Source organism: Girardinichthys multiradiatus, chromosome 21 (assembly GCF_021462225.1).
Source record: "Girardinichthys multiradiatus isolate DD_20200921_A chromosome 21, DD_fGirMul_XY1, whole genome shotgun sequence".
NCBI lineage: Eukaryota > Metazoa > Chordata > Actinopteri > Cyprinodontiformes > Goodeidae > Girardinichthys > Girardinichthys multiradiatus.
In genome coordinates this window covers 30153906-30177133 of record NC_061813.1, presented here as the reverse complement: position 1 = coordinate 30177133, position 23228 = coordinate 30153906, and the positions used below count along the sequence as shown (strand labels likewise).

General features: G+C 39.6%; 2 protein-coding genes across 6 annotated transcripts in view; one reads left to right on the top strand and one right to left on the bottom strand.

Moving 5' to 3' along the window:
• Positions 1-247: 247 nt before the first annotated feature.
• Positions 248-2363, bottom strand: si:dkey-37o8.1 (Elongation factor 1-alpha-like). Of its 2 annotated transcripts, none has more exons than XM_047350474.1 (7): positions 2141-2363; positions 1895-2074; positions 1527-1823; positions 1312-1330; positions 966-1222; positions 667-901; positions 248-602 (listed from the first exon to the last, which is right to left on the bottom strand). In XM_047350474.1, the coding sequence occupies exons 1-7, from the start codon at positions 2282-2284 to the stop codon at positions 493-495; spliced, it is 1242 nt and encodes a 413-aa protein (XP_047206430.1). In that variant the 5' UTR covers positions 2285-2363; the 3' UTR covers positions 248-492. The 2 variants fall into 2 exon arrangements, with proteins under 2 accessions (XP_047206430.1, XP_047206429.1); XM_047350473.1 differs by having other exon boundaries at positions 1312-1462; positions 2141-2362.
• A 2895-nt stretch (positions 2364-5258) lies between these two features.
• The window catches only part of fam49bb (family with sequence similarity 49 member Bb), a 52523-nt gene continuing 34553 nt past the window's right edge, over positions 5259-23228 (top strand). For 2 of the 4 annotated variants that reach the window (XM_047350344.1, XM_047350346.1), the window contains exon 1: positions 5259-5396. The gene's annotated coding sequence lies outside the window, so the exon portion shown is untranslated. Of the gene's footprint in view, positions 5397-22632; positions 22674-23228 lie in introns of all 4 variants that reach the window. The other 2 variants (XM_047350345.1, XM_047350347.1) reach the window with 2 other exon arrangements.

Genomic DNA, 23228 nt, shown 5'->3' with positions numbered 1-23228 from the left:
TAGTGTTCTCATTGCATTGAGCTGGAAGTTGTGAGAACAGTCAAAGCAAAGTTATAAACAGTTCAACAAGGCTAATGCAACCATTAGCTTTCAATGCAGGAGTCAGTTTTACTCAACATGTGAGCTTTGGCAGAAGCTACATAAAGTCTGGGCCAGAATTAGTCTGTTTTCAAGGTTAAACTTTGCAACCCACACCATGATTCACCATTTAAATATTTAGCATCTCTCACACACACACGAGACTTCATTAAACTCAAAGATTTTAAATTTAATTTAGTCATACAGTTGAAATCTCAACTTTTCCACACCAATGGCAGTTTTTTATTTTAAAGAAAATTCCTTTTTTACAACTTTATGATCAATATTAACACAGGATCATGATACACTTTAAAGAAACCATAAATATGTTTTGTTGCATCACAAACATTCAATTTCACCAAATAAAAATGCCTACATGTACAGTTAGCAGAAAACAGATAAACTAAAACCAGCTTATTTAGATGGTTTTTCCTTCTGGGAAGCTTTTGACCCTTGGTCCTTATCCACAGACTTGATCACACCTACTGCAACTGTCTGCTTCAGGTCTCTTGCTGCAAAGCGACCTGCCGAGACAAGAAGGTTAGGACATGTACAAAAGGTCGTACTTTAAAGCAGCTGTTACTTTACCTAAAGGAGGGTAGGTAAAGAAGCTCTCCACACACATAGGCTTTATAGGAACCAGTCTGACCGTGGCTGCATCTCCAGAAATCAGCTGCTGTGGGTTGTCCTCCAGCTTCTTGCTGGTACGGCGGTCGAGCTTCTCCTTCAGCTCAGCAAAGCAGCAGGTGACGTGGGCTGTGTGACAGTCCAGTACAGGACAGTAACCCTGTTTTATCTTTCCTGGATGATTCAGGATGATCACCTGAAGGGGATCAAGTTTAGTTAGTCCAGAAGGCCAATTTGATTATCAATTTTGGGCAACAAACCTGAGCTTCAAAGCTGTGGACGTCAGCAGGAGGATCATGCTGGGCGTTGCCGGCAACATCCCCACGCCGCAGGTTCTTTACAGACACATTCTTGATGTTGAAGCCAACGTTGTGCCCTGGCAGAGCTGTATCCAGACCTTGGTGGTGCATCTCAATGGACTTTACCTCTGCAGTGAGCTTGGCAGGGGAGAACATCAGGGTCATGCCTGGTTTGAGGATTCCAGTCTCAATCTTTCCCACTGGAACAGTCCCAACACCTAAAGAGAAGTCCAAGTCAGTCAACATCCTAGTAGAATAAACTTTAATCTCTACCTGAGCCTCCTGTAGTGCCACTGCACTTACATACCTCCAATTTTGTAGACATCCTGCAGAGGTAAACGTAGTGGCTTGTTAATTGTACGCACAGGTGGCTTAATAGAGTCCAGAACTTCAAGGAGGGTTTTCCCACTTGCTGGAAGATCCCTTAGTCGGACCTTCCAGCCTTGGTACCACGACATCTACACAGAAATCATTAAACACAATCCACAGCATCATCTGTCCACTTAAACCCAACCCTTTTACCTTTTGTGTTGGGGTGATCATGTTTTCTCCTGTCCAGCCAGAGATCGGAACAAATGGCACGGCGTTTGTGTCGTAGCCAATCTTCTTGAGGAAGACCCTGACACCTCTGACCACTTCTTCATAGCGTTTCTGGCTGTACGGCGGCTCAGTCATGTCCATCTTGTTCACGCAGACTATTATCTGCTTGACGCCCAGGGTGTAAGCCAGTAAGGAATGTTCCCTTGTCTGGCCACTCCTGGAAACACCGGCTTCATACTCTCCTTTTGCTGCAGAGACGACCAGCAGGGCAACATCAGCCTGGGAGATAAAAATGGTTACTTTAAACACCGCCTTCAGAGAATTTGACTTTTTAACTCTTTATTCATGACCTGGGATGTCCCAGTAATCATGTTTTTAATGAAGTCTCTGTGTCCTGGCGCATCAATGATGGTCATGCTGTATTTCTGGGTGTTAAATTTCAGCAGAGAGATGTCAATGGTGATCCCCCGCTCTCGCTCAGCCTTCAGTTTGTCCAACAGCCACGCGAACTTGAAGGAACTCTTCCCCATCTAGAAAGCAATTCAGGTGTTACTGCAGCTCATCATTCCTTCAAAAACACCAGTTTCAAATCCTACCTGAGCTGCAGCCTTCTCCAACTTCTCCAGTTTCCTCTGATCGACACCACCACACTTGTAGACGAGGTGTCCAGTGGTGGTGGACTTGCCACTGTCAACGTGGCCGATGATGACCACATTAACGTGGGTCTTCTCTCTCACCATAGCTGTAGAGCAGTCTGCAACACAAACCAAGTAACAAAAGCTGTTCAGTTACAACTCACACTTTCAAAGCCTTCTGTTAAATGGGTCAACCAAATTCAGCCTCTCTTTATAAGCCACAGGATGCATGAAGTGGAGACAGGTGTGCAGTTTAATCAGGCGTGATTGGTGTCCATTGGTGCAGGAGCAAGAGCCACTGAAATCCTTCTTTACTACCTTGCTTAGTGAAGAACTGCAGATAATGACCATGATAAAGTAAAAATGTCTCTTTTGTTGCTGAAAACACAAACCTGAGATGATTTTATGTTTTTTAGTGTTAGATTCCTGTATTTCACCATGAGATGCTAAGATGTAAATTTATCCTAGAAAAAAGGTGGAAAATCCCTGTCCCAGACATATAAACCATTTAATTTGACTTAATAATGAAATAAATTGTATATATTCTATGATTATCAACTGTTCCTTATGTTATAAAACATAATTTTTATTCCTATAAATTTGTTTTATTTTAAGAATTACTCAAAATGTTCATCAGAAAGCAACATTAAAGATTTTAATTGTATTAAAGAAATATTTCTCACCTAAAACTCCCATCACTTGTGGAAATATAAACAATAACATAATTACACTGTCAAAAGTGTTTTACTCTTAAAGTTTTAAATTAGCCTGAATGTTTGCTTTATCTCAAAGTGACATGACTGGAATGTTAAATTAAAACAAAGACAAACATGAACTGTGGAAAATGTTAGAAACTGAGTGTTTTACATGAAATGAGGGGTTAAAACTAAGTGATGCCGATTTCTTTTTGAAGTCTAAATAAAATAAGTTTTTTATTTTATTTCTTGCAATATTTTTGCTACATTATGTAAGAAATTGTTGAAATTACAGAGACTTTATCAAAGTCTTTTTGTTTAAATAATGATGTTTGTTTTCATCGAGATTCAGTTAATTTAAAACTGTGTAAACCTCAAGATGTTGGCTTAAAAAAGTACAAATATTAGAATATTTTTTCTTGATTTTGTCCAATTACTCTACCTTTACCAAAATACTCAATGGGTATGAGGGTAAAATAAATACATGTCCATGTACAGATGTACATTCTGCATCTCAGATGCCAGACCTTTCTGCAATCTTTTAATATTCTACTGAAGGTCATCTTTAATGACCTTTGATAGCTAAAGGTCATTGTTTGGACTTTGGCTACTTTCCCATTCATAATCTTTCTAGTACCTCTACCAGAGCATGACACAATATTGTGAGTGGTATGCTAAAAAAGTGGAAGACAAAAGAACAATCTGTGTTTATAACAGCCTGGTTGTGAGAAAATGCCTGCAGATCCAGTTTAAAGGGTGCTTTGTTATTCTGTTTGTAAAAATAACTCAAATTTCTTATATTATCAATAAATGCATATACCCCAGTTTTTAATTAATTTAAATTCTCGAAAAGAATAAAAGAGCCTGGAGCCTCTAATTTAGCTTCTTGCTCAAGGGCACTTTGGCAGAGTGAACAGTGCTCTAATATCTGGTTCCAGAGTGGTGTTATTTTAGCTGCTCCTAAAATATAGAAGTCAAAGCAGATTTAATTATAGCTCTGTTCTGTAATAATCCTAAGGAGGGGAACAAATGAAGAGCGTCTAACTCTGCCGGCTATAGCAGGCCATTATGACATATAATTAATCCCCAATTTGATCGCTAATGACTTTTTTCAGACATCAGCACAACCAATATTGAATTCTCACTAGTCATAATAGAAATGGGAAATATCTAAAATAAGATTCATACCTATTTTCAACTTTTAAAGTTACTTTATGGACATATAATGGTTATATAGGGCAATTACTGAATATTGTTCACTTTTCCAGGTGTAAAAGAAGAGCTCTTTATATACACAATCACCATTTCCAAAATCTTAGGCATTATTCTTTCGTTTCCTAATGATGTGTAATGGCTTTTAGCTCCAGATATGAAATCACACAGACCTCACCACTTTTCTTCGTGACAATTCAATTTCAGTTGTCCTCTGTTCTCTAAGTGGGAAAAATTTACTGGTAGATATCTAAGAGTCCAGTAGTTCAGATGACCAAATGTGCCTCTATCTAATTAATAAATGATTTGTTAAATTCATTTTTACATAGAGGGCTTCTGTTTTTTTCTTTGCTGTTAGTCACACTTAAATGTTTTAGGTCAAGCTTTAATATCAGACAAAGATAACCTGACATACAAAAAGACATTTCTAAACCAACCTTGGTGTATATGATATATAACTGCTTTGATGCTTCAGGACCTGCATAACTTACTATATTATTTTGCTCTGTTGCAGAAAATCCTGAAGGCGAATGTATGTCAATCAATTTGTGACCTTAAGCTCAAAGCAGAGTTGTTATGCAGCAGGATAATGATTCAAAGCACACCAGCAAGTCCACCTTTAAATGTCTCTAAATAAATGAATTTAAAAAACAAAATGAATGTTTTGGAGTGGCCTAGTCAGAGGCCAGACATACATTTATTTGAAATGCTGTGACCTGACCTTTAACATGCCATTAATGTCCAAAAACCCATGAATGATGATGAATTAAAAGAATCTTGAAAAAATATTTAACAGCAGTGTAAAAAAACTCATTACCAGTTGTCTCAAATGATTGATGAAAGATGTTGCTGCCAAGAGCACCACAACTCTAGGTTCAGAAATCTGTAAGGGAGCATTTACTTTAATGAAAACACATTTTAATGAATTATTTACACATTCAATTATCTATTTAATAAACTATTAATTCATTGTTATTTTAAAATAAAATAAAATGACCACTTATTTTTGTTTTTTATTACTGGTTTGTGATTAGAAAATTCAGTCACAACCTATTGGGTTCAAAATGTTTGAAATCTTCATTTTCACCAAAATTTGAACTTTTGTTTTGAAGAGCCTATTATATGATAAATTTCCTTGCCATACCATGAGGGGCGGAACTGCCTGGACTGCCCTCCCTGGCCACAGTGACGCCGAAGAAGAAACCCGGAAGCAGCAGCAGCAGCAGCAAATCGCTCTTCTTCTCCTTTGAGCCGCTGCTTCCAGCGTGTTATCCAGACGTCGACTCCCGTGTTTCTCAACGAGCATCAAGGTAAATTAAAGAAACACTTAACAATCATAAGAAATTAGGAAATTTACCACTTTCTGCTTTTTTTCCCCCGGCTTTTCAACTATCCGCCTTCACTCCTTCCACCAGTTGCCACTGAGCAAAGCTCTTCTTGCTGTTACATTCTGTTCCCCTGTCGCTGAATGAATGAGTCAGAAACGTGCGCAAGTTTATATTAAACACACCGCTGTAAGGTGAATTTATTGTGAATTTAAACAGCGAAAAATGTTACTAATAACTCGCCGCATCCTGTGCATGTACCGTTAACTTCCTCTTTTCAGAGCAGCGGTTTCTCAGCTACGCCGCTTAAGGCTGCTGATTTTTTCCTTTATTTGGACAGAGGCTTTGAACGTTACACGCTTGACCCATAACGTGTGATTACAGCCTGGCTGTGCGCTGGTTGTTTGGCCTTTAGGTTTCAGTATTTACTCAGGTTTAGGCTGAAGCGTGTGGCTCGGATTGAGAGAGCTTCCAGGCAGCAAATGATGCATCATTAAAGGAAATGCACACACTGACAGCTGGGCCATGGAGCTGGTTTGTCTTTTATCACATTTATTCTGATTAGTTTTCAAAGCGCTTTAGATTAGGTCTACAGAATAGAGGTAACCATACTACTACATTAAGTTGTTTTTCTTTGTGAGGTTTTTATGGTAAAGTCGTGAAATTAATGACTAAAACACTATGATCCAACCTGCTGTTTGTCACTGCTGAGTTGCCAAATTTTGTTTCCTTCTTGCAACTTTTCCCATTGTTTAAGCTTGAGAATAAAACAGCAAAGCCTATTTAAAAGCCGACTAGGCTTTTTTTGGTCCAGTTTCCCCCCTTTTTTATGTATGGTCTATGGATTAATTTTTATTTTTTTATTTTTTATGGAGCCTTATTTTTGCATCAGAAAATCTTTTATTTCTTTAATAAGTAAAAAAAAAGTGCAAAAACCACATGTTTGTTGTGATTCAGATTTTGTATTATTATTTGACCCGCTGGACACCGATTAGAGCCCATTGAAGCCAATTGTCTGATTCTGTTTTTTAATTGGTGCATCTTTAATACAAAAACTAAACTAAACTAGCTTTTTTCTAGTTTCTGCATCCTGGCATCTTCATTGCATTTAATTTAAAGATGGCTTGCTGTAGTGTTTTTATTTTTTTGTCACTAAAACTATATACTGCTGCATGACATTATTTCCTCATTCCGGGGTTTCTTAACATTTCAGCTTGAGAACAGAACAACTAAAACAATCAAACATTATAACCTAAGATGCACAAATTAGGCTTTCCTTGACAGATAACATTTCTTTTTCTCCATTTAAGTTCTGGTCTGACTGGGACTGATTTTATCTCGGTTTATTTCCACATTTGAACTGCTGATCACTGATCAGAGCCGATTAGGCTGGCAGATTCCTATCTCGGGTGGATTGTCTTGTCCATTTTAGAGGCAACGAGTAAATCGGCTAGCTTCCGTTCAGATTGGTTATTCAGGCATCTTCATTGTTTATTTTTCATAACAGTTTGCTGTAAAGTACACCACTTTTTGTCTGTTAACATGAATTGCCTAAAATAAAACCCCCATAGACCGGTGATGGTAGAGCTGCATGTAATTTCCTCCCTGCCCAATAGTTGCAATAGTTGTTGCTGAAAATGGAAGTGAAACACTAAGAGCCAAGCTTGCTCATTACATATTGTGAAAGTGCAGCAAAAACATTAAACCTGTTTAAAAAGAGCTCAGGCTGCCTCCCCATTAGGAAAACCTCACGTCATTACACTCAGCAGCACTAAAAGTTTCAGAGGCCTCAAATGTAGTTTTAATTCATAGCAGCTGCAGTTGACAGACTAACCCCATAGTATTTCCTTTTCATGCTTGTTTTGACATTTATTTTCCTTTTTGTGGCCAGAAACTCATTTCGAGGGCCCCCCGAAAAGGATGTAAAAATGTTGAAAAGTTCCACCATTTATTTTGAGTACATTTATTCAGTGGTGGAGGGGTTAAAAGGTCAACTTCACACCTATTAGAAGCACGGCAGCTTTCTGTAAACAAGTAGAATAAGTTGATGAAAGAGTCTAGGACCTTTCAGTTAGGAATCCATGATGTGTTTCAGTGGGTGATAAATAGGACTTGACACAGAGGACTATTTCTCTTTGCCACTCTTGAAAATGGGAAAAACAAGAGAACATGCCGTACAGTTAAGACAGCTAGGTGTTGATCTTCAGAATTATACAAGTGGCTACAAGAAATTAGCTACTAACCTGCACATATCTACAGTCAGAGCGATAATTAAAGAATTTAAAGCAACTGGAACTAATGCAAAAAAAGGCTGGATGAGGACCCAAGTTTATCTTGCCCCCATGAGTAAGATGGTAAGGAAGTTACCTTTTTAAGAGAACTGCATCAAAGAGTGGCATCTTAGGACTTCCTAACAACCATTAGACCGGCTACGTGCCCGCTTGTATTTGTGATCCATGCTAGGAAAACAAAACATTCTCTATCCTACCATCACACTTGTAAACATGTGGAGTACTTGGACCATAACTAAAAATGTGTCCTTTGGTCAGATGAGGCTAATATTAAACATTTTACTCCAAACATCCAGGTGGGTTTGGAGTAAAATGATTAAATATGTAGAAAAATACCTCTTGCCCAATGTTGGGTATGGTGGAGGACATGTGATGCTGTGGGCCTGTTTGTCTCCCAAATGCAAGTATCGTGGAATCCTTAAAATACCAGGGGCTCCCTCCCTCTCTCCTCATGGTCCCATCTTGTGAAATGTTGTAGAAGGCGGCTCTCCTGTGCTGTCCTGTTAGAAAATGGGGTTGTGCAACATGTTGTAAGGTCGCCAATGATCTACACTGCTCAAAAAAATAAAGGGAAGACTTAAACAACACAATATAACTCCAAGTAAATCAAACTTCTGTGAAATCAAACTGTCCACTTAGGAAGCAACATTGACTGACAATCAAGTTCACAGCTGTTGTTCAAATGGAATAGACAACAGGGGGAAATCTTTGGCGATTAGCAAGACTCACTCAATGAAGGAGTGGTTCTGCAGGTGGGGACCACAGACCACTTCTAAGTACCTATGATTTATGGTTGATGTTTTGGTCACTTTTGAATGTTGGTGGTGCTTTCACACTCGTGGTTCATGAGATGGACTCTACAACCCACACAAGTGGCTCAGGTAGTGCAGCTCATCCAGGATGGTACATCAATGCGAGCTGTGGCAAGAAGGTTTGCTGTGTCTGTCAGCGTAGTGTCCAGAGCCTGGAGGCGCTACCAGGAGACAGGCCAGTATACCAGGAGATGTGGAGGAGGCCGTAGGAGGGCAACAACCCAGCAGCAGGACTGCTACCTCCGCCTTTCTGCAAGGAGGAACAGGAGGAGCACTGCTAGAGCCCTGCAAAATGACCTCCAGCAGGCCACAAATGTGCATGTGTCTGCACAAACAGTTAGAAACCGACTCCATGAGGATGGTATGAGGGCCCGACGTCCACAAATGGGGGTTGTGCTCACAGCCCAACACCATGCAGGACGCTTGGCATTTGCCAGAGAACACCAGGATTGGCAGATTCGTCACTGGCGCCCTGTGATCTTCACAGAAGAAAGCAGGTTCACACTGAGCACATGTGACAGACGTGACAGAGTCTGGAGACATGGTGGAGAGCGATCTGCTGCCTGCAACATCCTTCAGAATGACCGGTTTGGCAGTGGGTCATAATGGTGTGGGATGGCATTTCTTTGGAGGGTCGCATTGGCCCTCTATGTGCTCACCAGAGGTAGCCTGACTGCCATTAGGTACCGAGATGAGATCCTCAGACCCCTTGTGAGACCATATGTTGGTGTGGTTGGCCCTGGGTTCCTCCTAATGCAGGACAATGCTAGACCTCATGTGGCTGGAGTGTGTCAGCAGTTCCTGCAAGATGAAGACATTGAAGCTATGGACTGGCCCGCCTGTTCCCCAGACCTGAATCTGATTGAGCACATCTGGGACATCATGTCTCGCTCCATCCACCAACGTCACGTTGCATCACAGACTGTCCAGGAGTTGGTGGATGCTTTAGTCCAGGTCTGGGAGGAGATCCCTCAGGAGATCATCCGGCGTTTCATCTGGAGCATGCCCAGGCGTTGTAGGGAGGTCATACAGGCACGTGGAGGTCACACACAATACTGAGCCTCATTTTAACTTGTTTTAAGGACATTACATCAAAGTTGGATCAGCCTGTAGTGTGTTTTTCCACTTTAATTTTGTGTGTGACTCCAAATCCAGGCCTCCATTGGTTAATAAATTTGATTTCCATTGATGATTTTTGTGTGATTTTGTTGTCAGCACATTCAACTTTGTACAGAACAAAGTATTAAATGAGAATATTTCATTCATTCAGATGGTGAGTGTTCCCTTTATTTTTTTGAGCAGTGTATAAAAACAGCCTAGGTTTGATCTTAATAATTTATGCTACTTGGATAAATTAAGGTTATAACAGGGTACCCACTATATATGAATGGTGCTGTATTTTTCTTGCTATGAAAGTTCTCCTTACTTTATGCTGTTTCGAACAACTGGAAGACATGGTGGTACCTGACTGGTGCCCCAGTTGAAAGATGTTGGACATGGTAAAACTTGTTGCACACTCTCTCATAATAAACTTAGCAGAACGGGATAATAAGCAGAGTAATTTTTGTTTTCTCTCCAAGAAATCCCGTTTCCCTCTCTTCTTTCCAAACAGCTGCAGTCAACAGAGTGGCAGAAACATGAATGTGAACCTGCTGTTAAATATTTGTGTTTGTTCAGAGTATGGTCTGCTTCTGTCTCTCATTAGCTCAGTTTGTAAAGCAACTGTGAAATGACGAAAGTGGGAAACTGTTCACCTGGCACACAGAAGTCTCAGTCATATGCAGGTACAGACGTGCAGGTGCGCGTAGGCATGTCCGTTTCTTGGAAATTAAACGTTTATCTCATGCCGTGCTGCAACATGGAACAAAGGACAAATAAAACCACTCAGAGAAATCCAATGAGTGGAGGTTTGCCACCTAATTTCTCCTTTTAGAAGTATTTTTAAGATGAGACAGATGGTAAAACTGCAGCTGGTGTAATTGCTGAAGCCTAGAATGTTACTTTTATATATTTAGATATTTGATCATGTTGAGTAAAAATACCACAGCTTTGTGTTATTTACACAAAACATTAAAACAAGTTATATTTTCTACTACTGCTGCTAAAATAATTCAACACATTGATTGTTACAGTTTATTTGTTGGCTTTTTTATATTTTAATACAAAGACTTAAGAAAAAAATTAAGCACCCATTTTATCTGTTTTAGTTTTTTTAGTTTAGTTTTTTTTAAGTGCATGTTGTGCAGAATATTATCCTTTTTGCTGCTGTGTTCTTTTGGGGGTAACTCGAGTATAACAAGCTGTTATTAGCTGGTTAATTGGTCAGGCTATCTCCTCCAGTAGCTAGCCTGCAGTCCGCTGCTTAACAGACATGCAGCTATAAGCTTCATACCAGCTCATTTAGTTTCCACACCATGACTCTCCATGTGTAAAATTACCAGAAATATTACCAAACAGAAGTCTTTGAGAGAAAAGTGAAGTTGCTTATTTAGTAGCCAGCCAATACAGCTGGAGAAAACTCGGTCCCTCTACCCTTTTCTCTGGTACCTCGTCAAAAGTACTACAAACTGATTGACGGAAAATGTTTGCAGTTTGGAAAAGTAGGTTTTTACAGGTGGTAAAACGTGTAACCGGCCCATGCCTACTTTCCAGTATTGTTGCCATGTTTTCACATAACCCACCAGCTTGTGAAAGCAAGCACAGCAACAGTTTTCTTTCAAACCGGGCAGAGGTCTGAAGGCCGAAGCTTGTTGACTTCGCCGGACACAGAAGGGGGCCCACGTCCTTCTTTAAACCCACCCTATGTCACTGAGCTTTGTTCTTCAGGTTGGGTTACTGCAGTTATTCTTGGTATGAGGATTGCCTCAGCGTCTGGTAATATGCCATGCAATTCCAGTGGCAAGTGGACACACACACACCCACACTAAACATCTCAGCTACTGGAGCCTTTGTTACACAGTCAGCGTGTTTTTATTCACTTTCTATTAATTGTTTTCTCAAATGACTTACAGATTTCGGAGAATATTAGTTTGTGCGCTCACTTATTTTTAGGTTGCTTGAGGTTGAAGCTTCTTATTCCGTTCAGAGGCGAGTTGTTTTTCTGCTCTGTAGTAGGTTCACACAATAACCTTATCCATTGTGTAACTCATTAAACAACCACAGGCTCCCCAGCACAGTCCCTGCACAGTTTAGAGTGTAAGCATTTACACGCCTGCATGGTCTGTGCTTACCTCAGGATGTCCACCTTGTGTATCATAAATATATATAAATATAATATTGTGCCGATGCTGATTCCTGCTGCCCCTGGCGTACACAGAAAACGGCCTTATTGATCCGTGGTACTGCTGTTGGTGCAGTTATTGAGATTGACATTGTGTAACTGAGCTGCCAGCTTGTTCAGAACTCTGCTCCAACACTGTTTTAATGGGTTAGTCCAAAGAGGGATGCGGCAGTGTCATTAGTATTCATTTGATTTAAAGCTGGAACGTTTGGTCCAATGCTTTCATTTAGGAGTTCGTGCCATTTGAGCTATATTACCTTGTTGCCTTTGCTTTCTCCAGAGGCACGTTTAACGTATTTGCCCCTTGAGTGCACATGATTCTCCACCTTGAATTATGGTTGCATGTTTGCTCTTGTCTACCAGCAGATCGGAGGTGAAATGATGACACACCTGAGTCATCAGTGAAGGAAGAACCGCATGTGGTCCCTGCTGCCAAATGCTACTTCTGCACATGAATGAATTATTAGAGAGTAGAAGTTATACAGAGCCTCAGGCTTGCAGCATTAACATGTTCAGTTGGGTTATTCTTACTTTACGGTCACTAACGTGCGTCAGAGCCCTTCTCTTTAGTATCTGTAGGAAAGTCCAAGCTCTCATCTCTACGGTTTCATAAATTGAACCTAATTAACTTAGCTTCCTTAAAGACCCAACACGAAACTTTACTCTTTTGCAATGACTGACAATAATTGTGGTGAATTCAGTGCCTGGAAAAAGTTTTCATATCCCTTGAACCTTTTCACAACTATGTCAAACTTCAATGTATTTTATTTCGATTGTATGTGATAAACCTGCACAAAGAATTGCATAATTGTAAAGCAGAAGGAAAGTGATGCATGGTTTAAGACATTTTGTTATACAAGTGAAGCTCTGAAAAGTTTGTGGTGCATATGTATTCAGCAACCCTTTACTTTTTCCCCCTAAATACAATCTGAGTGACTGAGACTCATTCAGGGAGAGGAGTGGAGTTGTCATGATGATGGAAAAAGAAAGGGACCAGTCAATAAAATATGTGCAACCTATATCAATATGGCAATATCCAGCAATAGTACTGCAATTTCATGCTGTCTGGATATTGTGCAGGTTTAGAGCGCAATAATCAGCGAAGCAGCCAAGAGGCCCGTGGTAACTCTGGAGGAGCTGCAGAGATTCATAATTCAGGTGGGAGAATCTGTCAACATGGTGGTGATTAGTCGTGCACTCCACAATGGCCTTAATGGAAGATTGACCAGAAGAAAGCCACTTTTGAAAGCAACTCATCAGAAATCTGCAGTTCAACACAAGCTGCTCTGGTCAGGTGAGACCAAAGTAGTCATTTTTGGCCTACATGCCATAACTACACTATATGGTGAAAAAAAGAACACTGCCCTTCACCTTGAACACACCATCCCTACATCGAAACACGATGATGGTAGTATCATGTTGGGGCGGATGCTTCAACTGGGTCAGAAGCTGGTCGGTTCATGGGAAGATGGATGGAGCTAAACACAGGGCGGTTTAGAGGTGGCTCAACAAAGTATTGACTCAGGAGGGCTAAATATAAAAGCACCCCACGTCCTTTTCCTCCCGCTTCACAATTATCCACAGGTTTAAGTTGGTGTGTCGCATCATTTTATATCAAAACACATTGAAGTTTTTAGTTTAGATGTTAGAAAATTTTAAAAGGTTTATAGGGTATGAAAACCTTTGCAAGACACCGACTGTGTAGTTTGGTCAATCTCTGTGTCAGACATGAAAAGACGCAAAAATATCAGAAAAGTGTTTGATTTATGTTAAGATTTAATCAGTGCCGTGGTGTGAAAGTTTGTTTCCTCTTATCCTGTATTCCTTGACTACAGTATCTACGTAGATAGCCTTTCTGATAATATCTACTATACACTCTTCTATGATCTTTGTTGCTCTTCATCTCCGTTGGCTTGTGAGCCTTTAGCTCTTCATCGCTGTCGGTTGAATGAAGTGTTAACTCTTTTTTTTTTTTAAATTTTTATCTACAACTGCTGTACAGAAAAATATGCGAGTCCCCCTGCTGTGTTGTTCAGAAATGGAGTGCTTTCTTACTTTATTTTTCTTTAATTAACCCATGCTGAGTGTTTTGCTGTTAAATAAGCAGAAAAATACAGTCTGGAGCTTTGTAGGGGTTCTTACTGCGGCTTGTGTTTAAATACTCTTCATTTTTGCCTCTGATGTGAATGAGTCAGTGAGTGTGCCAGTTTCTGATCTTCAGCGCTGGCTCTGGTGGTAGACACGAGCATTCCTCTCAACCCTCTCACTTATACAGGTCCTTCTCAAAATATTAGCATATTGTGATAAAGTTCATTATTTTCCATAATGTCATGATGAAAATTAAACATTCATATATTTTAGATTCATTGCACACTAACTGAAATATTTCAGGTCTTTTATTGTCTTAATACGGATGATTTTGGCATACAGCTCATGAAAACCCAAAATTCCTATCTCACAAAATTAGCATATTTCATCCGACCAATAAAAGAAAAGTGTTTTTAATACAAAAAACGTCAACCTTCAAATAATCATGTACAGTTATGCACTCAATACTTGGTCGGGAATCCTTTTGTAGAAATGACTGCTTCAATGCGGCGTGGCATGGAGGCAATCAGCCTGTGGCACTGCTGAGGTCTTATGGAGGCCCAGGATGCTTTGATAGCGGCCTTTAGCTCATCCAGAGTGTTGGGTCTTGAGTCTCTCAACGTTCTCTTCACAATATCCCACAGATTCTCTATGGGGTTCAGGTCAGGAGAGTTGGCAGGCCAATTGAGCACAGTGATACCATGGTCAGTAAACCATTTACCAGTGGTTTTGGCACTGTGAGCAGGTGCCAGGTCGTGCTGAAAAATGAAATCTTCATCTCCATAAAGCTTTTCAGCAGATGGAAGCATGAAGTGCTCCAAAATCTCCTGATATCTAGCTGCATTGACCCTGCCCTTGATAAAACACAGTGGACCAACACCAGCAGCTGACACGGCACCCCAGACCATCACTGACTGTGGGTACTTGACACTGGACTTCTGGCATTTTGGCATTTCCTTCTCCCCAGTCTTCCTCCAGATTCTGGCACCTTGATTTCCGAATGACATGCAGAATTTACTTTCATCTGAAAAAAGTACTTTGGACCACTGAGCAACAGTCCAGTGCTGCTCCTCTGTAGCCCAGGTCAGGCGCTTCTGCCGCTGTTTCTGGTTCAAAAGTGGCTTGACCTGGGGAATGCGGCACCTGTAGCCCATTTCCTGCACACGCCTGTGCACGGTGGCTCTGGATGTTTCTACTCCAGACTCAGTCCACTGCTTCTGCAGGTCCCCCAAGGTCTGGAATCGGCCCTTCTCCACAATCTTCCTCAGGGTCCGGTCACCTCTTCTCGTTGTGCAGCGTTTTCTGCCACACTTTTTCCTTCCCACAGACTTCCCACTGAGGTGCCTTGATACAGCACTCTGGGAACAGCCTATTCATTCAGAAATTTCTTTCTGTGTCTTACCCTCTTGCTTGAGGGTGTCAATAGTGGCCTTCTGGACAGCAGTCAGGTCGGCAGTCTTACCCATGATTGGGGTTTTGAGTGATGAACCAGGCTGGGAGTTTTAAAGGCCTCAGGAATCTTTTGCAGGTGTTTAGAGTTAACTTGTTGATTCAGATGATTAGGTTCATAGCTCGTTTAGAGACCCTTTTAATGATATGCTAATTTTGTGAGATAGGAATTTTGGGTTTTCATGAGCTGTATACCAAAATCATCCGTATTAAGACAATAAAAGACCTGAAATATTTCAGTTAGTGTGCAATGAATCTAAAATATATGAATGTTAAATTTTCATCATGACATTATGGAAAATAATTAACTCTATCACAATATGCTAATATTTTGAGAAGGACCTGTACGTGACCTACTCTAAAGGGGGAAAAAAAAAACCCACACCTTTCACAAAGGCACAGAAAAACCATCCAGGGCATCAATTTGTTGACATTTTGTTGATTTTTACTCCTCTCAGACACAAAGATTTGGTTCAGTTTGACTCCACTGCTGTGTCGGAATCAACTTTATGGTGATGATTTTATTCTGGCATGTTAAACCAGGCATGGCATCAGTGGACACACAGCCGGCGTGTTGCTGCAGATGGTAAATCAGCATGCAGGAAATTCAGCTTTTACATGAGACTGTTGCTGCGCTGCCCCCGCACCAAACCTCCATCCACTCATGGTGTTAAACCTCACACATACTTTACATCTGAGAGGTTTTTTGGTTCCACTTTAGTCCGCTCTGCAGAAGCATGTTTTATACAGGTCTTTTTAACTTATTGACATCCCTGGTAAGGAGGTGTTTAAAAGAACGAATTAATTAATCTTTTACTATCGTAGCTTAATGTCGCAGTACAAAAATTAGAAAAACCGCTCATTTAATTTTACTTATTAGGTAGTGAAAAAAACGTCATTAAGAGATGATAAAAGAATATTATTAATACATTTTTTTTTTTTTACTAAATCACTTAGATGAGAAAAAGGCCCACACCATCACAGATCCTCCACCCTACATTACATTGAACATGAGTTGCTTCGCCGTACATTCATCAATTGTTCTATACCGGACCCAGTGAGCATTTTGTTGATGAAATGCTCGATCTCAGCAAACATATTTAAAAGTCCCAGCAGAGCTTAGGAACCTCCACACATTTACATTTGTGATGGTAGGACAGAAGGGCCCAGTGAAAGAACAAATTATTTTCATGCTGTACGTCTTTAAGAGGTGTGGGAATAAATGTAGGAGACTTTAATATTAGCAATCTTCACAAAGTAATTTTGATCATTATATACAGTACAGACCAAAAGTTTGGACACACCTTCTCATTCAAAGAGTTTTCTTTATTTTCATGACTATGAATATTGTAGCTTCACACTGAAAGCATCAAAACTATGAATTAACACATGTGGAATTATATACTGAACAAAAAAGTGTGAAACAACTGAAAATATGTCTTATATTCTAGGTTCTTCAAAGTAGCCACCTCTTGCTTTGATTACTGCTCCGCACACTCTTGGCATTCTGTTGATGAGCTTCAAGAGGTAGTCACCTGAAATGGTTTTCCAACAGTCTTGAAGGAGTTCCCAGAGATGCTTAGCACTTGTTGGCCCTTTTGCCTTCACTCTGCGGTCCAGTTCACCCCAAACCATCTCGATTGGGTTCAGGTCCGGTAACTGTGGAGGTCAGGTCATGTGGCGCAGCACCCCATCACTCTCCTTCTTGGTCAAATAGCCCTTACACAGCCTGGAGGTGTGTTTGGAGTCATTGTCCTGTTGGAAAATAAATGATGCCGCTGCAAGATGCTGTGGTAGCCATGCTGGTTCAGTATGTCTTCAATTTTGAATAAATCCCCAACAGTGTCACCAGCAAAGCAGCCCCACACCATCACACCTCCTCCTCCATGCTTCACGGTGGGAACCAGGCATGTAGAGGCCATCCGTTCACCTCTTCTGCGCCGCACAAAGACACGGTGGTTGGAACCAGAGATCTCAAACTTGGACTCATCAGACCAAAGCACAGATTTCCACTGGTCTAATGTCCATTCCTTGTGTTCTTTAGCCCAAACAAGTCTCTTCTGCTGGTTGCCTCTCCTCAGCAGTGGTTTCCTAGCAACTATTTTACCATGAAGGCCTGATTCACACAGTCTCCTCTCAACAGTTGTTCTAGAGATGTTTCTGCTGCTAGAACTCTGTGTGGCATTGACCTGTTCTCTAATGTGAGCTGCTGTTAACCTGCGATTTCTGAGGCTGGTGACTCGGATGAACTTATCGTCCACAGCAGAGGTGGTCTTCCTTTCCCAGGGCGGTCCTCATGTGAGCCAGTTTCTTTGTAGTGCTTGATGGTTTTTGCGACTGCACTTGGGGACACTTTCAAAGTTTTCCCAATTGTTCGGACTGACTGACCTTCATTTCTTAAAGTAATGATGGCCACTCGTTTTTCTTTACTTAGCAGCTTTTTTCTTGCCATAATACAAATTCTAACAGTCTATTCAGTAGGACTATCAGCTGTGTACTGTATCCACCTCCTGCACAACACAACTGATGGTCTCAACCCCATTTATAAGGCTTGAAATCCCACTTATTAAACCTGACAGGGCACACCTGTGAAGTGAAAACCATTTCAGGTGACTACCTCTTGAAGCTCATCAACAGAATGCCAAGAGTGTGCGGAGCAGTAATCAAAGCAAAAGGTGGCTACTTTGAAGAACCTAGAATATAAGACATATTTTCAGTTATTTCACACTTTTTTGTTCAGTATATAATTCCACATGTGTTAATTCATAGTTTTCTTTAACTATAATTTACTTCTGTCACATGTTTTTCTTCTCAGTTTTATTTCATTGTGAACTGAACATTGTACATGTATTTTTTTTACACAGGGTTGTTTTAACTGGAATTGTGCTCATAACCATGTTCTTTGTCCTTTTTGCATAAAAACACAAAGCCCATTTTCATCTCACGCCATCAGTTAGTGACTAGTTATTTTTATTCTGTAGCTTCTTGCTCTAAATCCTTAAATTAATTAATAATAGAAGAGGCAAAATGATGAACCACCTGGGTATTATTACAGAATGCTGTCATTATCACGCTATTAACTGTTTATAATCTTGCTGTGTCATTAATCCTGGACTCGAGTTTCCGGTTCTGGTTGAATAAATGGGAGTTTAATGGCCTGGCATGGTGTGAATCTTCAAGGGTTTTGTCATGCCAGTCGGGCCGATACATGCCCTGTTTGTGTAACTGATCAGTAGGAGCTTTCTTCATGAAGTGAGTTTCCCAGTTTTGTCCTGTGAGCTTCAGAAACTCGCTCCAAACCCATCCTCTGTTCCCAGCTCCTGCTGCCAAGAGGAGAAAGTGGAGATGTAGTCGTGGTAGTCCGGGTTCGATGATTTTCATTCTGTGATGTTTTAATCAAAATCCCAAGATAGGTTAATTTAAAATAAAATAACGAATCAACAAGACATTTATATGCTCTTGTTCTATGAGACCATGTCATTAATGTGGAATAAACGTTTAGCACAAATGAGAGAGGAAAATATTGCTGCTGATATCGTCATTGCAATATTTTATATCTTAACCATGCAGTTTGGACCAGAACTTTCCTATAAGACAAAACTACTTTTTTTTTTTTTTTCTGCTCCACAGGAAGATAACCTGAAATAAAGGCTGTCAAAATTATTGATAGGCTGCAAGTTTTATTGTCTTCATTTGCTTTTAATTTGCATTATATTACTGGAGCATGAACTTTCCATACAAGCTTACGTAATGGTTGGTCTGCATGATGTTTAACAATGCTGTTTTTTAAAATTTATTTATTTATTTTTATTCATTTATTTTTATTTACATTTTGTTTTTCATTTTAAAATAAAAATAAATATACCGGTATATGTGTTGTTAATCTAACGAAGGCCGCTTCCTCAGATACACAGTCTTGCAAAAATATCCACACCTCTTGAACTTTTTCACATTTTATCGCCTTAAAACCAGAAACACGAATGCGTTTTATGCTGTCAGGGTGCTTTTCCTCAGCGACCACGAGGATGATGCTCTTGGTTGATGGGAAGATAGATGGAGCTAAATATTGGGCAATCCTGGAAGAAAACCTGTTGGAGGTTGTGAAAGAGTTGAGACCAGGGTGGCAGTTCACCTCCCAGCAGGGCAACAACTGTAAACATTCAGCCAGAGCTAGAATGAAATGGTTTAGATCAAAGCATAACACAAAACATTATTGTTTTCTTCATCTTTATAGCTTGGCTCTGCTTTGTGTTGGTCCATGACATAATTCCCAATAAAATACAGAGAAGTTAGGGGTTGTAACATTGGAAAATGTGAAAAAGTATGAATACTTTTGCAAGGCACTGTAGTAGGGGTGCAACTAACAATTATTTAGCCAATCGATTAATCTGTTGTTTCTGACTAACCGACTAATAACTGGATAGCAAAAGCTGCTTAATAGGAGAATTTGAACCAGGTTAAGCTAAAGCTAGGTCACTAGAGGATTGAAGATGGAGCATATTTACAGGCCAAGCAGGTTTCTCATCTTAAATGCAAAATGTATATATTTTCTGTAGAGTTTTGACCTAACTATTGCTTTGAGTGGGTTGTTCTTTGAACAAATGGCATGTTTTAGTCTGTATACGACATTTAACGATCATTCGATCACTACATTAGTTGACAATTATTCCAATAAGCGATTATTTGCGCTTAATCCGATTAATTATTTCAGCCCTATACTGTAGAAAGCCTTTTTGCAGTCCAAAACATGGGAGAGAGAGGTGAAAATTGTGATTATTATTGTTTTTTTATATTGTTCTTTCTTTAATATACCCGCAGTAATGTGTGTTAAAAGTATGCTATCTGAGGTGATTGGTTGTTTTCCAAATAGAGAGTAGACAAAAATCAGTTTTTCTCATTAAAAGACTCTGTGGTATACAAATAAAAGGTTTAAATGCTGTCGGAAAAAAGTTCATTTGGCAAAATATTTGTGTCGTCGTGAGCAGGACATTATTCTGCTGCAGAAGATTGAATGATTTAGAAGATTTTGTCGATTATTTTACTTTAAAAATTATGTAAAATGTTGCTGATTAGATAAAGATGCAGTATAAAAATATAAAAATAATTCAATGTGCCCCTTGTGTTTAGTCAAAGTGTTTACTCACAACCACTAGGATGATCTACTCCAATCTGTAGCAACTTTGCAGCTGCTCCAGAAACTGCTCAAGTTTCATTGTTCGGAGGGTTATTCCATCACTTCTCACATTGTGCAGACAAATATTGGAAAGTAAAATGATTTCATGTGAATAACACCAGATCTTTCAAAACAGTGCTCACAGTGATTTAAAGTGATTTCTTTCAAGCTTTAATGATGTTACAGAACAGCTAATAAGACTTGTAGTTCAACTCTGATGTGCCTTAAAGCCCAAACTGTGGCCCCATGCTGCTAACAGTGCTCTGCCTATTCCTTAGACTGGTTTTAATTGTAGCTGGGAGGTATAAGCAAAGCTGAATCTCTCTCTCTCTCTCTCTCTCTCTCTCGCACGCACACACACACACACACACACACGCATTCACTTCTCAAGTGAGCTCATCATTGTTGGTCTTCCCTGCAGCATCGATGAATGACAGCAGTTCTAGTATTATATGAGACAGCAACCTTGGTGCAGCACAGTCAAGGTTTGAAGCCTTATATTTGTAATTTTATCTCTATAAAACTGTTCAATGAGCATTTACATGTGTCCTAATGTGACACACGTGTATTTTTATTAAGTAAGTCACTGTAGCAATAGCTCTACGTACTACATTTTCTTTTTGTTTTTTGTAAACAACTTAGGAAACTCCACTTTAATTACAATTTCTATCTAGAAAAAGAGTCAGCACCTTGATTTTAGAAAAGCTAATGGGTCATAGCCTCCCTTTGGATAATAAACACCTGGATGATGGTGTTTCAGCTGGTAACTAGCTTTTCAATTGTAAATGAATTGTGGGTAATCAATTGTTGAAATAATCATCAACTAATTTAGTAATTGAATAATGGCTAACTGGAGTGTACAGACTCTGAAACTTGCCTTTTGCTGAAAGAACAACCCCCTCAGAGCAGTAATTAAGACAAAACTGTACGAAATATATGTTTTGCATTTAGGCTGAAAAACCATCTTTATAAATCTACTCTATCCAGAACGTCTCAAGTGACACAGCTTTAGCTTCACCTTAACATTGTTCATGTTCTTACAAATGTTTTGTACAACTGCACCTGGCACCATTCAATAAAATGCAATGATTAACCAAAAAAATAATCGCTAGTTTAATCGATTAATAATATATTTGATAGCTGCAACACTAAATGATGCAGTGAGCAGCTTCTCACCTCATAAACAAACAAAAGCATTTGGTAAAACGGCCTATCAGGTACCAAGTAACTGTTTGATCACAACTTCTGATTTAATTTGGGAAAATGATGTCATCAGACAGAAAAAACATATTTGTGTGCAAATTCTGGTATATAAAAAATTTTTTAAAGACTAAAAATAAATGATATTATTTAAAGAAAAAATAAACCTTTCCACAAGTACTTTTGTCTACAGCAACCACAAAGCTTTTGAAACTAATACTTGCAGTAGGTAGTGTGTGTGTGTGTGTACTGTGTGTGTGTACAGATGTATGTTAGACAAGTGCAAAGTACTTCAAGTAACAATATATATATTTTTTACTGTCTGTTCACTTGACCTCTTAAAGGCACAGCAGGTTCAGCAGATAGAAATTAACAAGTCTGTCTTCAGACAGGAAGTCTCACTCTAACTGAAACTGTAGGTGTTTCTGCTTGAAGCGTTTTGGTTGAAACATGTTGGCTTTTCATTGAGCAAAATAACTGAAGGGAGGGTCAGTAACCAAAAGATTTACTGAAATAAGAATATCAATATCTAAAAAATATCATCATTCACGTAAAAGGTGTGGTGCAGTAAAACCTTTTTCCCCACCAGGACGTTTCTCAGGTAAATTTTATGTACCTCTGTAGATCACTTTATTATATCTGTTAAACAGCCATTGGATCATGTTGCACATTTTTGATGAATATTTGTGTAAATACTGTGATGGCGTGAAATTGTATTTTTACTCCAGGTGATCACACTGAACGTCTCATGCTAGCCCATGTCATTGGATTAAACACGTTTCCCTTTTTTAATGAGGAATTAACTAATTTACTATTGATTTTATTATTGTTTTCTTTTTTTGTTTGTTTTTAATGAAGGAAAGATAAAAACAGAGAAATCAAGCTAACCATGTTTACATATCAACAACTCTGTGTTTGTGTCTTTTAGTGTTGGGGGAAGAGTCCAGTTGCTCCTAGTTGTCTGTAGAGGTCAGTTCTAGGGTTTTACATTTCACCTCAAAAATGTCATTTAAAGTTACTGGAGGGGGAAAAAAATCTCATACAGTATTTAAACATTGGTTTCCATTAATCTGATGAATCTGGCTTTGACGAAACAAGCCTAAAGAGAAGACGTCTGTTGATATACTGTCTTAAAGCATGCTGAAACACTAACATACTGTAGGCTTAACCTCTGTAACCTCATGTGCTTAGTCAGGCAGTGGGCGTATGTCGCGCTGCATAGCTGACTCCCAACTTGCCCCACCTCATATGGCAGCTATGCCTCGTCAGCTCTGTTGGGTTAAGAGTAAACCATGGGCTGCTTGCTTGTAGAGGACCCTCCTTTAGGTTCAGAAAGCTGTTTTGCCTTCTACCATCCAGTCTGTCTCCTCATCATTTCACATCCTCTTATTATATCACGTTGATTTCCATTGATGCTCGGTTGTTTTGGGTTTGACGTTTCAGGTTTTGAAGTCTAGTCGCAGTTGCTGATCATGTCCATGCAGACAGAGGATGGGGCTGGCAAAAAGCCTTGTAAAGGTCTCA